The 13,803-nt window shown below is 38.4% G+C and overlaps 1 protein-coding gene and 1 long non-coding RNA gene across 2 annotated transcripts in view; one reads left to right on the top strand and one right to left on the bottom strand.

Moving 5' to 3' along the window:
- The window catches only part of MAL2 (mal, T cell differentiation protein 2), a 33,505-nt gene extending 21,105 nt beyond the window's left edge, over window positions 1-12,400 (top strand). Inside the window, exons 3-4 of the mRNA XM_033202541.1 lie at window positions 8,936-9,091; window positions 12,131-12,400. Coding sequence (XP_033058432.1) covers window positions 8,936-9,091; window positions 12,131-12,202 — 228 coding nt within the window. The 3' untranslated portion in view covers window positions 12,203-12,400. The remainder of the gene's footprint in view (window positions 1-8,935; window positions 9,092-12,130) is intronic.
- LOC117078977 overlaps window positions 1-13,803 on the bottom strand; it is a 30,549-nt gene that overhangs the window by 15,024 nt on the left and 1,722 nt on the right. The window lies entirely within an intron of this gene.

The raw sequence follows: 13,803 nt of genomic DNA on the forward strand, positions 1-13,803 counted from the left end.
CTTTTCTACCAGATCTAGTACTAGGAGCTGCTTTTCAAAGACTTGTCGCTCTCCAGTGCAGGTTACTAGAGGCTCTAAAACTCCAGGAACCTCCATCGTGATTTTCACACTGGAATTGCCGTAAATTCCATACTATGTACTTTCTCCCAACACCAAGAGTATATATGACCCTGGCTGGATAGGATGACCCAAGCATATGGAGTGAGAAGCGCAAGACGTGTATTGGGAAGTAACACCTATAAAAAGATGAAAGGCGAAAGAATAGGATTGGACAGGAAAGCCTTGAAACCACAATTCAGATACTTCTGAAAAGGAGGGAAGAAGCAGCAAAATTGGCAGGAATAGAGAGAGAGGGGGGAAAGGGCAAGCAGTAATTGCTTGTGGGCAGAATCCTTTCTGGCAGAGACAATACTATGTGTAAAGAGTAGCATCCTTGAGCTATAAAATGTTTCCTAGGGACCAAAATGAGGTGAATGTGGGTGACATTGAAAAAGGTATGTAATGGTGGAGAAATCAGGGGATCAGATCACACCAAGAGTTGCAGGTCCTGTCATCAAATCTCTTTTTTACGAGATCAACTATTTCTGATGATTCACCTCAGTAAGTTAAATGAGTGCCTAAATTTTTCTTACTACGATCTAGCATCATTTCATTTACCCATTAAAAATGGTGACATTTGAATTTGGGGTTTGACCTTCATCAACTAATATTTGTTGAATAACCACATGTATTTGAGCATCTCTCCTGTAGATTAGACATGTGGCCAGTAACACATTTCTTAAATCTTTTGAAGGCATTTGTGAATCAGTTTACAAATGAGAGTTACTTAATAGAAAGCACATCTTTGTAGTTCTTACGCATTTAAATGTGAGAACATTTTTTATTTATTTTTATTATACTTTAACTTCTAGGGTACATGTGCACAACGTGCAGGTTTGTTACATATGTATACATGTGCCATGTTGGTGTGCTGCACCCATTAACTCGTCATTTACATTAGGTATATCTTCTAATGCTATCCCTACCCCCTGCCCCATCCCCACAGTAGGACCCAGTGTGTGATGATCTCCTTCCTGTGTCCAAGTGATCTCATTGTTCAATTCCCACCTATGAGTGAGAACATGCGGTATTTGGTTTTCTGTTCTTGCGATAATTTGCTCAGAATGATGGTTTCTAGCTTTATCCATGTCCCTACAAAAGACAGGGACTCATCCTTTTTTATGGCTGCATAGTATTCCATGGTGTATATGTGCCACCTTTTCTTAATCCAGTCTATCATTGATGAACATTTGGGTTGGTTCCAAGTCTTGGCTATTGTGAATAGTGCTGCAGTAAACATACATGTGCATGTGTCTTCATAGCAGCATGATTTATGATCCTTTGGGTATATGCCCAGTAATGGAATAGCTGGGTCAAATGGTATTTCTAGTTCTACATCCTTGAGGAATTGCCACACTGTTTTCCACAATGGTTGAACTAGTTTACAGTCCCACCAACAGTGTAAAAGTGTTCCTATTTCTCCACATCCTCTCCAGCACCTGTTTTTTCCTGATTTTTTTGATTGCCATTCTAACTGGTGTGAGATGGTATCTCACTGTGGTTTTGATTTGCATTTCTCTGATGGCCAGTGATGATGAGCATTTTTTCATGTGTCTGTTGGCTGTATGAATGTCTTCTTTTGAGAAGTGTCTGTTCATATCCTTTGCCCACATTTTGATGGGGTTGTTTTTCCCTTGTAAATTTGATTGAGTTCTTTATAGGTTCTGGATATTAGCCCTTTGTCAGATGAGTAGATTGCAAAAAATTTCTCCCATTCTGTAGGTTGCCTGTTCACTCTGATGGTAGTTTCTTTTGCTGTGCAGAAGCTCTTTAGTTTAATTAGATCCCATTTGTCAATTTAGGCTTTTGTTGCCATTGCTTTTGGTGTTTTAGACATGAAGCCCTTGCCCATGCCTATGTCCTGAATGGTATTACCTAGCTTTTCTTCTAGGGTTTTTATGGCTTTAGGTCTAACATTTAAGTCTCTAATCCATCTTGAATTAATTTTCATATAAGGAGTAAGGAAAGGGTCCAGTTTCAGCTTTCTACTTATGGCTAGCCAATTTTCCCAGCACCATTGATTAAATAGGGAATCCTTTCCCCATTTCTTGTTTTTCTCAGGTTTGTCAAAGATCAGGTGACTGTAGATGTGTGGTATTATTTCTGAGGGCTCTGTTCCATTGATCTGTATCTCTGTTTTGGTACCAGTACCATGCTGTTTTGGTTACTGTAGCCTTGTAGTGTAGTTTGAAGTCAGGTAGCATGATGCCTCCAGCTTTGTTCTTTTGACTTAGGATTATCTTGGCAATGTGGGCTCTTTTTGGTTCCATATGAACTTTAAAGCAGTTTTTTCCAATTCTGTGAAGAAAGTCATTGGTAGCTTAATGGAGATGGCATTGAATGTATAAATTACCTTCGGCAGTATGGCCATTTTCACAATATTGATTCTTCCTATCCATGAGCATGGTATGTTCTTCCATTTGTTTGTGTCCTCTTTTATTTCACTGAGCAGTGGTTTGTAGTTCTCCTTGAAGAGGTCCTTTACATCCCTTGTAAGTCAGATTCCTAGGCATTTTATTCTCTTTGAAGCTATTGTGAATGGGAGCTTATTCATGATTTGGCTCTCTGTTTGTCTGTTACTGGTGTATAAGAATGCTTGTGATTTTTGCACATTAATTTTGTATCCTGAGACTTTGCTGAAGTTGCTTATCAGCTTAAGGAGATTTTGGGCTGAGACAATGGGGTTTTCTAAATATACAATCATGTCATCTGCAAACAGGGACAATTTGCCTTCTTCTTTTCCTAACTGAATATCCTTTATTTCTTTCTCTTGCCTGATTGCCCTAGCCAGAACTTCCAGCACTATGTTGAATAGGAGTGGTGAGAGAGGACATCCCTGTCTTGTGCCAGTTTTCACAGGGAATGCTTCCAGTTTTTGCCCATTCAGTATGATATTGGCTGTGGGTCTGTCATAAATAGCTCTTATTATTTTCAGATACGTTCCATCAATACCAAATTTATTGAGAGTTTTTAGCATGAAGGGCTGTTGAATTTTGTCAAAGGCCTTTTCTGCATCCATTGAGATAATCACGTGGTTTTTGTCTTTGGTTGTGTTTATATGCTGGATTAAATTTATTGATTTGTGTATGTTGAACCAGCCTTGCATCCCAGGGATGAAGCCCACTTGATCATGGTGGATAAGCTTTTTGATGTGCTGCTGGATTCAGTTTGCCAGTATTTTATTGAAGATTTTTGCATTGATGTTCATTAGGGATATTGGTCTAAAATTCTCTTTAGGCTTTGGTGTCAGGCTTTGGTGTCAGGATGATGCTGGCCTCATAAAATGAGTTAGGGAGGATTCCCTCTTTTTCTATTGATTGGAATAGTTTCAGAAGGAATGGTACCAACTCCTCCTCATACGTCTGGTAGAATTCAGCTGTGAATCCATCTGGTCCTGGACTTTTTTTGGTTGGTAGGCTATTAATTATTGCCTCAATTTCAGAGCCTGCTCTTGGTCTATTCAGGGATTCAACTTCTTCCTGGTTTAGTCTTGGGAGAGTGTAAGTGTCCAGGAAATTATCCATTTCTTCTAGGTTTTCTAGTTGTATTTGTGTAGGGTGTTTATAATATTCTCTGATGGTAGTTTGTATTTCTGTGGGGTCAGTGGTGATATCCCCTTTATCATTTTTTATTGTGTCTATTTGATTCTTCTCTCTTTTCTTCTTTATTAGTCTTGCTAGCGGTCTATCAATTTTGTTGATCTTTTCAAAAAACCAGCTCCTGGATTCATTGATTTTTTTGGAGGGGTTTTTGTGTCTCTATCTCCTTCAGTTCTGCTCTGATCTTAGTTATTTCTTGCCTTCTGCTAGCTTTTCAGTGTGTTTGCTCTTGCTTCTCTAGTTCTTTTAATTGTGATGTTAGAGTGTCCATTTTAGATCTTTCCTGCTTTCTCTTGTGGGTATTTAGTGCTATAAATTTTCCTCTACACACTGCTTTAAATGTGTCCCAGAGATTCTGGTATGTTGTATCTTTGTTCTCATTGGTTTCAAAGAATATCTTTATTTCTGCCTTCATTTCTTTATGTACCCAATCGTCATTCAGGAGGAGGTTGTTCAGTTTCCATGTAGTTGAGTGGTTTTGATTGAGTTTCTTAGTCCTGAGTTCTAGTTTGATTGCACTGTGGTCTGAGAGACAGTTTGTTATAATTTGTTCTTTTACATTTGCTGAGGAGTGCTTTACTTCCAACTATGTGGTCAACTTTGGGATAGTGTGATGTGGTGCTGAGAAGAATGTGTATTCTGTTGATATGGGGTGGAGAGTTCTGTAGATGTCTATTAGGTCCACTTGGTGCAGAGTTGAGTTCAGTTCCTGGATATACTTGTTAACTTTGTCTCGTTGATCTGTCTAATGTTGACAGTGGGGTGTTAAAGTCTCCCATTATTATTGTATGGGAGTCTAAGTCTCTTTGTAAGTCTCTAAGGACTTGCTTTATGAATCTGGATGTTCCTGTATTGGGTGCATATATATTTAGGATACTTAGCTCTTCCTGATGAATTAATCCCTTTCCCATTATGTAATGGCCTTCTTTGTCTCTTTTGATCTTTGATGGTTTAAAGTCTGTTTTATCAGAGACTAGGATTGCAACCCCTGCTTTTTTTTGTTTTCCATTTGCTTGGTAGATCTTCCTCCATCCCTTTATTTGAGCCTATGTGTGTCTCTACATGTGAGATGGGTCTCCTGAATACAGCAAACTGATGGGTCTTGACTCTTTATCCAATTTGCCAGTCTTTGTCTTTTAATTGGACCATTTAGTCCATTTACATTTAAGGTTAATATTGTTATGTGTGAACTTGATCCTGTCATTATGATACTAGCTGGTTATTTTGCTCGCTAGTTGATGCAATTTCCTCCTAGCATCGATGGACTTTACATTTTGACATATTTTTGCAATGACTGGTACCTGTTGTTCCTTTCCATGTTTAGTGCTTCCTTCAGGGTCTCTTGTAAGACAGGCCTGGTGGTGACAAAATCTCTAAGCATTTGCTTGTCTCTAAAGGATTTTATTTCTCCTTCACTTATGAAACTTAGTTTAGCTGGATATGAAATTCTGGGTTGATAATTCTTTTAAGAATGTTGAATATTGGCCCCCACTCTCTTCTGGCTAGTAGAGTTTCTGCTGAGAGATCTGCTGTTAGTCTGATGGGCTTCCCTTTGTGTGTAACTCGCCCTTTCTCTCTGGCTGCCCTTAACATTTTTTCCTTCATTTCAACTTTGGTGAATCTGACAATTATGTGTCTTGGAGTTGCTCTTCTCGAGGAGTATCTTTGTGGCATTCTCTGTATTTCCTGAATTTGAATGTTGGCCTGCCTTACTAGGTTGGGGAAGTTCTGCTGGATGATATCCTGCAGTGTTTTCCAACTTGGTTCCATTTCCCCCCTCACTTTCAGGCACACTAATCAGATGTAGATTTGGTCTTTTCACATAATCCCATACTTGGAGGCTGTGTGCATTTCTTTTTACTTTTTTCTCCACACTTCTCTTTTCATTTCATTCATTTGATCTTCAGTTACTGATCATCTTTCTTCAGTTGATCGAGTTGGTTACTGAAGCTTGTGCATTTGTCATGTAGTTCTCATGTCATGGTTTTCATCTCTATCAGTTCTTTTAAGGTGTTCTCTGCATTGATTATTCTAGTTATCCATTCATCCATTCTTTTTTCAAGGTTTTTAGTTTCTTTGTGCTGGTTACATAGTTCCTCCTTTAGCTCTGAGATGTTTGATGGACTGAAGCCTTCTTCTCTCAACTTGTCAAAGTCATTCTCCATCCAGCTTTGTTCCATTGCTGGCAATGAGCTGCGTTCCTTTGGAGGGGGAGATGCGCTCTGATTTTTTGAATTTCCAGCTTTTCTGCACTGCTGTCTCCCCATCTTTGTGGTTTTATCTGCCTTTGGTCTTTGATGATGGTGACGTACTGATGGGGTTTTGGTGTGGGTGTCCTTTCTGTTTGTTAGTTTTCCTTCTAACAGTCAGGACCCTCAGCTGTAGGTCTGTTGGAGTTTGCTTGAGGTCCACTCTAGACCCTGTTTGCCTGGGTATCAGCAGCAGAGGCTGCAGAAGATAGAATATTGCTGAACAGCGAGTGTTGCTGTCTGATTCTTGTTCTGGAAGGTTCGTCTCAGGGGTGTACCCTGCCGTGTGAGGTGCTGGTCTGCACCTAGTGGGGGATGTCTCCAGGTTAGGCTACTCACAGGTCAGGGACTCACTTGAGCAGGCAGTCTGTCCGTTCTCAGATCTCAGCCTCCATGCTGGGAGATCTACTGCTGTCTTCAAAGTTTTCAGACATGGCATCTACATCTGCAGAGGTTTTTGTTGCTTTTTGTTTAGCTATGCCCTGTCCCCAGAGGAGGAGTCTACAGAGGCAGGCCGACCTCCTTGAGCTGTGGTGGGTTCCACCCAGCTTCCTGGTGGCTTTGTTTACCCACTTAAGCCTCAGCAATGCGGGCGCCCCTCCCGCAGCCTCGCTGCTGCCGCCTTGCAGTTAGATCTCAGACTGCTGTGCTAGCAATGAGGGAGGCTCCGTGGGCATGGGACCCTCCAGGCCAGGTGTGGTATATAATCTCCTGGTGTGCTGTTTGCTAAGACCCTTGATAAAGCACAGTATTAGAGTGGGAGTTACCCAATTTTCCAGGTGTTGTGTGTCTCAGTTTCCCTTTGCTAGGAAAAGGGATTCCCTTCCCCCTTGCACTTCCCAGGTGAGGCGATGCCTCGCCCTGCTTCAGCTCTTGCTGGTCGGGCTACACCAGCTGACCAGCACCTATTATCTGGCACTCTCCAGTGAGATGAACCTGGTACCTCAGTTGAAAATGCAGAAATCACCCGTCTTCTGTGTCACTCACAGCTGGAGGCTGGAGCTCTTCCTATTCGGCCATCTTGGGCCTATTTTTTTTTTAAGACAGAGTCTTGCTCTGTTGCCCAGGCTGGAGTGCAGTGGTGTGATCTCGGCTCACTGCAAGCTCCGCCTCCCAGGTTTATGCCATTGTCCTGCCTCAACCTCCCAAGTAGCTGGGACTACAGGTGCCTGCCACCAGGCCCATCTAATTTTTTTGTATTTTTAGTAGAGACAGGGTTTCACCATGTTAGCCAGAATGGTCTCTATCTCCTGACCTCATGATCCACCCGCCTCAGCCTCCCAAAGTGCTGGATTACAGGTGTGAGCCACCGTGCTCGGCCAGATGTGAGAACAATTTCTGTAAACAGTATCATTTGCTGTATGGCCATTTACAAAGGCAGTGCAATGCTCTCCTGGTGTAATATTGCTATAACAGTAATAGAAATCAATAATAAGTTTGATAGAAGAGACTTCAAACGGAACCCTTACACACTGTTGGTAGGAATGTAAATTAGTACAGTCATTATAGAGAACATTGTAGAGTTCCTCAAAAAGTTAAAAATAGAACGACCACATGATCGAGCAATCGCACACCTGGGTATATATCCAAAGGAAATCAGTGAGATATCTGCATTCTCATATTCATTACAGCCAAGATATGGAATCAACCTAAGGGTCATAGAGGAATGAAGAAAATGCAGTATATATTCACAATACTAATTCAGCCTTTAAAAAGGTAGATGAACATTTTGTTATGTGAAATAAGTCAAGCGCAGAAAGATCAATACCACATGATCTCACTTATATGTGAAATCTTAAAGTTGAATTTACAGAAGTAGAGAATAGAATGGTGATTACCAGGGTATGGGGTAATGGGAGACTGGGGAAATGTTGGTCAAAGAATACAAAATTTCAGTTAGGAGAAATGAGTTCAAGAGATCTGTTATATAGCATAGTGACTATAGTTAATAACAGTGTAGTATTATATTCTTGAAAAATGCTTAAAAAATTTAAAATGTTCTCCCCACAAAAAAGATAATTATGGGAGGTTTTATATATATATATATATATATATGCTCAATTTAGCCATCCCACAATGTATAAATATTTCAGAACATCGTGTACATGATAAATATGTATTTTTGTCAATTAAAATAATTTTTTCTGAAAACTAAAGAAACAGGACTTTGGGACTAGACACACTACATGTTTTTCTCCCTCCCAAAGTTAATATTTATGTGGCTTTAAATAGTCATTTAACTGAAAAGAAAGAAGAAATTCTTTGTAAAATGGAGACAATAATGGTGGTTATAAGGATGAGTAATAATGCACGTAAGGTACCTGATATGTGGGAGCTATTAAAAACAAACAGTGATGTGTTGATGATATATTAATTCAGGTAAGACAATATGAACTGTAATAGTGTTATGCTTATATGAATGTCAGCAACATACAAAGAAACTTAATAAACGAGTTCTTATACTTTTGGTCAAAGTACATGTTAGTAGTTTTTAATGAAATATATGAATATGTGTTATTGAATTCTATTATTAGTCTTCTGTATCTTTCAGTGGAAATCTCTAATGATAAAAATAACTGCTCAAAAATAAAATTATGTGTATGAATACGTATAATAACCATAATAAAAAGATGTTATTTAAATGCTATTTTACTTGAATTTTAAAGACAGCATATGTTATGGCTTTTTTATATTATCCTAATTAACATTGATCTCTATGGCATCTTAATCCAAATTAAAATTATATATTATAAAATTCAGTATTTGGAAAGGTTTACCAATGTGCCAATTAAGGTGGGTTGGTTGATTTCCACTTGGATTCTAATAGCCTGACATTTCTAAAGCAGCTAAGATAAAAAGTGAATATAGTTAAAATTGTTTAATTAAATGTTTTGATCTTGCTAAACCTAAACATCATTTAAAATAAGGAACAGAAAAATATCTTTTTTTTTTTTTTTAATTGCAGATGTCTTTTCTCTCCTCTTTTAGGATTTTGCCTACCATTTTACAGTATTTGTCTTCTATTTTGGAGCCTTTTTATTGGAAGCAGCAGCCACATCCCTGCATGATTTGCACTGCAATACAACCATGACCGTGCAGCCGCTCCTGAGTGATAACCAGTATAACATAAACGTAGCAGCCACAGTAAGTATTCAATGAGTACCATTCACCAGCACGTCCGCTCCACTGTCAAGGCCTCCAGGAAACTCCTCAGGCAACATTCATTTTCTTTAATGCTAGCCATTAGTGTTAAATATATAATAGCTATTTATCTGTACAGTAACCCTGTAAGCAAAGTGCCATGATCACCCCCAGTGTTGTGGGTGATTAAACTGTAGCACAAAGAGGTTGATGTTCATGTAAGATCATAGCGAACCAGTAGAACTGCTTGGCTTTGCACAGCAATGTCTACTTTGCAAAAAGAATTGTGTTTTTTGCTTCTGATAACTTTCAGAGATGGTAAAGGAGATCTCCCAGTTTTGTTCTTTAGTATTCGATAGCTGCTTGCAATTTATTTTTATTCAATGAATAGTTACTGTGGGCCTACCATTTATCAAGTAATTTTGCTGGGTGTTAAGGACAGGGTGAATAAGTTGCCGTTCCTGCCATTAAGGAAAGTGCAGGTGAGTAAGGCAAATAGCCAGCCATTGTAGTAGATGATAGGCAGATGAAATACATTCCTTGGGGTATTTATTAAATTTTTAAAATCATCTAATTCATATACTGGAGTTAATTTGTCATTTTGTATAGATAATTTGAAGAAATATTTTTTTTGTTGTTAGAGATCATTTTTAAGATGTCAGAAGTCCAAATTATTTTCTGAAATATTGTGATATTTAATTAAGTATATGGCAAATTAGTGACCCTAATGTTTTATTATGTTCCCAGGTAGCCTATAAATAACCCAGTACTCATATAGTCAATGAAATCTGTCTGGAGCAGCACTGTCTAGTAGAACTTTCTACAGTGACAGGAATATTTCATGTAAGTGCTGTCCAGAATGGTGACCACTAGCCTCATGTGGCCATTGAGCAATTGAAAATTAACTAGGCCGAGGAGCCATAGCTCATGCCTGTAATCCCAGCACATCGGTAGGCCGAGGTGGGAGGACTGCTTGAGACCAGGAGTTTTAGACCAGCCTGGTCAACATAGCAAAACCCTGTCTCTGAAAAAGGAAAAACAAACAAACAAAACAGAATAAAGAATTCGCCAAGCCTGGTGGCTTGTGCCTGTAGTGCTACCTACCCAGGAGCTCAGGAGGTGGAGGTTGCAGTGAGCAGAGACCACACCACTGTACTTCAGTCTGAGTGACAAACCAAGACTCTGTCTGGTGGGGGGAAAGAGTGAGAAAGATAACTAGTATGACTAAGGAACTGAATTTTTAGTATTATTTAATAAATTTAATCACATGTGCCTAGTGGCTATCATGTTAGACAATACATGTCTAGAGTTTGAGTTTTGAGGGGTAAAAGACAAATGGTTTCAAGACCTATTATAAGTTTCCCAAGTCTGGTAGGATTTGTCAAAATTTATAGAGTGCCTGCAATGAATTAGGCTGAAGGTGGGATTACAACAAAAAGAAGTCATGGTTTTAGCTTTGAAAGGTTTATAGTGTAGATTAGTGACTTTAACACTTGCTTATAAAAGAAATAAAAGTTTTATTTAATGAATTCTTACCTAAAACCCCAATAAATCTAGAATAAAAGTTTAGGTGCTGTAGTTGAAGTGGAGGAAGAGGGCCTTGAATGATGCTCATTCTCTTTTCATAAAGCTGCCTCTACCCACCATATCATCCCTGAGGATCATAGAATCCTTGTGATCCAAAATCACATTGGAAAACCCTTTAACAGTTTTACAAAGCATAGTTCAGGAACTTGACTTTTTTCCTTGCTATCAGTCATCAATTCCCATTGTATTTGCCTTTATATGTTTCTTACTTCTAGTCCCTTCTTTTTAATGGTGCAGGCTAGATTCTTGGATCATCTTGGATCATTAAAGTATCCCCACATCTATTGATAGTCACCCTAGAACCTACTTTCACAAGAATAGTAGCTGCTGAAATATGTGATGGTTGTCTGAGGTCCTTAATTTCTCACCTTTGTCCTAAGGGCCTAGTTTTCCGTGTTCTCCATAATGTAAATCTTTTCTGGCTGCTTCTCTTTTGTGACTTTGTCCCTGTTGTCCTTCCCTTTCTAAGTGAAGCTGTCTCAGTAAACCTCTACATGCTTCGAGTTCAGCATTACATCCCATTTCATCCATGTGCTCACTCCAAAGTAAATCTCTAGTTTGAGTTTTATTCTAACTGACATTAGATAGGAAAATTCCTTTTCCATAATAATAGATATCAAGCGCTATTGCTGTCATTCAGAAAACAATATCTAGATTAGAAATGTATCAGAGAAACAATCAGCAGAAGAAGGGTGGAAAGAAGAGAATAGTAATTAAACTGTGAAAATGGTCTATCGGTGAATCTAGTATTCCTTCCCAGAGCTAGTTTCCTAGTTAAGAATCCCTGTGCTAAACCATAACATTTATCATGTTGAACTGCTTTTTCTTTGTCTTTTAGTCTTCTATGGGTCATAAGCCCCAAAAGGGTGAGGATGCTATCTACTGTTTGTATGTACGAAGTGCAGTGATACACACACAGTTGGTGCTGAAGAGATTCTCAGGACAGTAATTCACAGTAGAGTGCAAATTTGTGCATAGGACTGTCTCCCATACAAGAGCAAGCCAACCTGATAATTCATTTCCACTTGTCTTGAGTTTTAAAGTTACCTTCCATCATCACAGAAATTATTTGATGAATCCTCAGGTTCTGATAATTGCTGGCTTCCTTGGCTGTGAAGCCACTACATGAATAGAACTTCATGCTGAATTTTTAAATACAGTGCCTGGGGATTCACAAATACTTAATAAGTGAGCCCAGAATGTGAACAAATTGAAAAAATGTTCAATGTAAAGTCGTCCACAAATGAGAAAATTATTAGGGGCTAAAATGTTTAAAGGAAGTGGGGGGTAATTGTATGAGGGAATAAACAAGTTGTACAAATTATCAAATATATTTTTGTAAGTGTCGAAGTATTTTTAGATAGATTGGTCAATCTTCGTATGTTTGTTCTTGAGGACACTGCTTTTAAGTCGGTGTTGTAAATCTGATGTGAATTTTTGTTTCTTTTTTCTTAGATTTTTGCCTTTGTGACGACAGCTTGTTATGGTTGCAGTTTGGGTCTGGCTTTACGAAGATGGCGACCGTAACACTCCTTATCGTGTGTTAGTTTCATTTGTCTACCTTGTATGTCTGATCAATTTGGATACCATTTTGTCCAGATGCAAAAACATTCCAAAAGTAATTTGTTTAGTAGAGAGAGACTCTATCAAAGCTCAAATTTTGGTTTATTTCATGGATGGAATGTTAATTTTATTATGATATTAAAGAAATGGCCTTTTATTTTACATCTCTCCCCTCCTTCCCTTCCTGAACGTTTCCTTTGATGTCCATAAAATACAAATATATTGTTCATAAAAAATTAGTATCCCTTTTGTTTGGTTGCTGAGTCACCTGAACCTTAATTTTAATTGGTAACTACAACTCCCTAAAAAAACACATTTCAAATAGGCTTTGCATTGAACTCTATAATTTAGTGTAAACCAGGAATTGGCACACTTTTTAAAAAATGGGCCAGATGGTAAATATTTATGCTTCATGGGCCATACAGTCTTTGTCACAACTCTAGCATGAAAGCAGCTGTACACAATACAGAAATGAATGAGTGTGGTTATGTTCTAATAAAACTTTATTTATAAAAACTTTATAAAAACAAGGGGAGGCTGGGTTTAACCTGTGGGCCATAGTTTGTCGACCACTGGTGTAAAACCTTAGTTATATATGTTCTGCATTTTCTTGAACTGATCATGAAAACTTATAAACCTAATAGACAAGCCACATAATATTTAGCCTCATTATGCAATAATCACATTGCCTTTGTGTTAATAGTCACATACTTACCTTTGGAGGAATGTATGGTTTCTCAGACTATCTCAGGCAGAGTCCTGGATATAGGCAAAAGTAATGTATGAAGTAAACTTTAGTTGCTTAATCAAACTAATGATAGTCTAACAACTGAGCAAGATCCTCATCTGAGAGTGCTTAAAATGGGATCCCCAGAGACCATTAACCACTACTGGAACTGGTATCTAGCTACTTACGTCTTACTTTGAGTTTATGCTTCAGTATACAGTTGTTTGCCCTAGTATACAGTTGTTTGCGCTGTGCATGAACATACCCATATTTGTGTGTGGATATGCGAAGCTTTTCCAAATAGAGCTCTCAGAAGAATTAAGTTTTTACTTCTAATTATTTTGCATTACTTTGAGTTAAATTTGAATAGACTATTAAATATAAAGTTGTAGATTCTTATGTTTTTGCATTAGCCCAGACATCTATATTGTTTTTGCACTGGTGACAGACAAAATCAGTTTTAAAATCATAGCTAGCACAAAAACTATTTCTGGCTGAATAGCACAGAAAAGTATTTTAACCTACCTGTAGAGATCCTGGTCATGGAAAGGTGCCAAAATGTTTTGAATGGAAGAACAAGTTAGAGTGAGGCCACAGTTCCCACCACACTAGGGCTTCTGTATTGCTGTACTCTTTCAGCCCTTTACTTTCTGGCTGAAGCATCCCCTTGGAGTGCCATGTATAAGTTGGGCTATTAGAGTTCATGGAACATAGAACAACTGTGAATGAGTGGCATGATCAGTGCTTAATGATCAAGTGTTACCTATCTAATAATCCTCTAGAAAGAACCCTGTTAGATCTTGGTTTGTGATAAAAATATAAAGACAGAAGACATGAG

The sequence above is a fragment of the Trachypithecus francoisi genome, unplaced genomic scaffold, assembly GCF_009764315.1.
Source record: "Trachypithecus francoisi isolate TF-2019V2 unplaced genomic scaffold, Tfra_2.0 Lachesis_group7, whole genome shotgun sequence".
NCBI lineage: Eukaryota > Metazoa > Chordata > Mammalia > Primates > Cercopithecidae > Trachypithecus > Trachypithecus francoisi.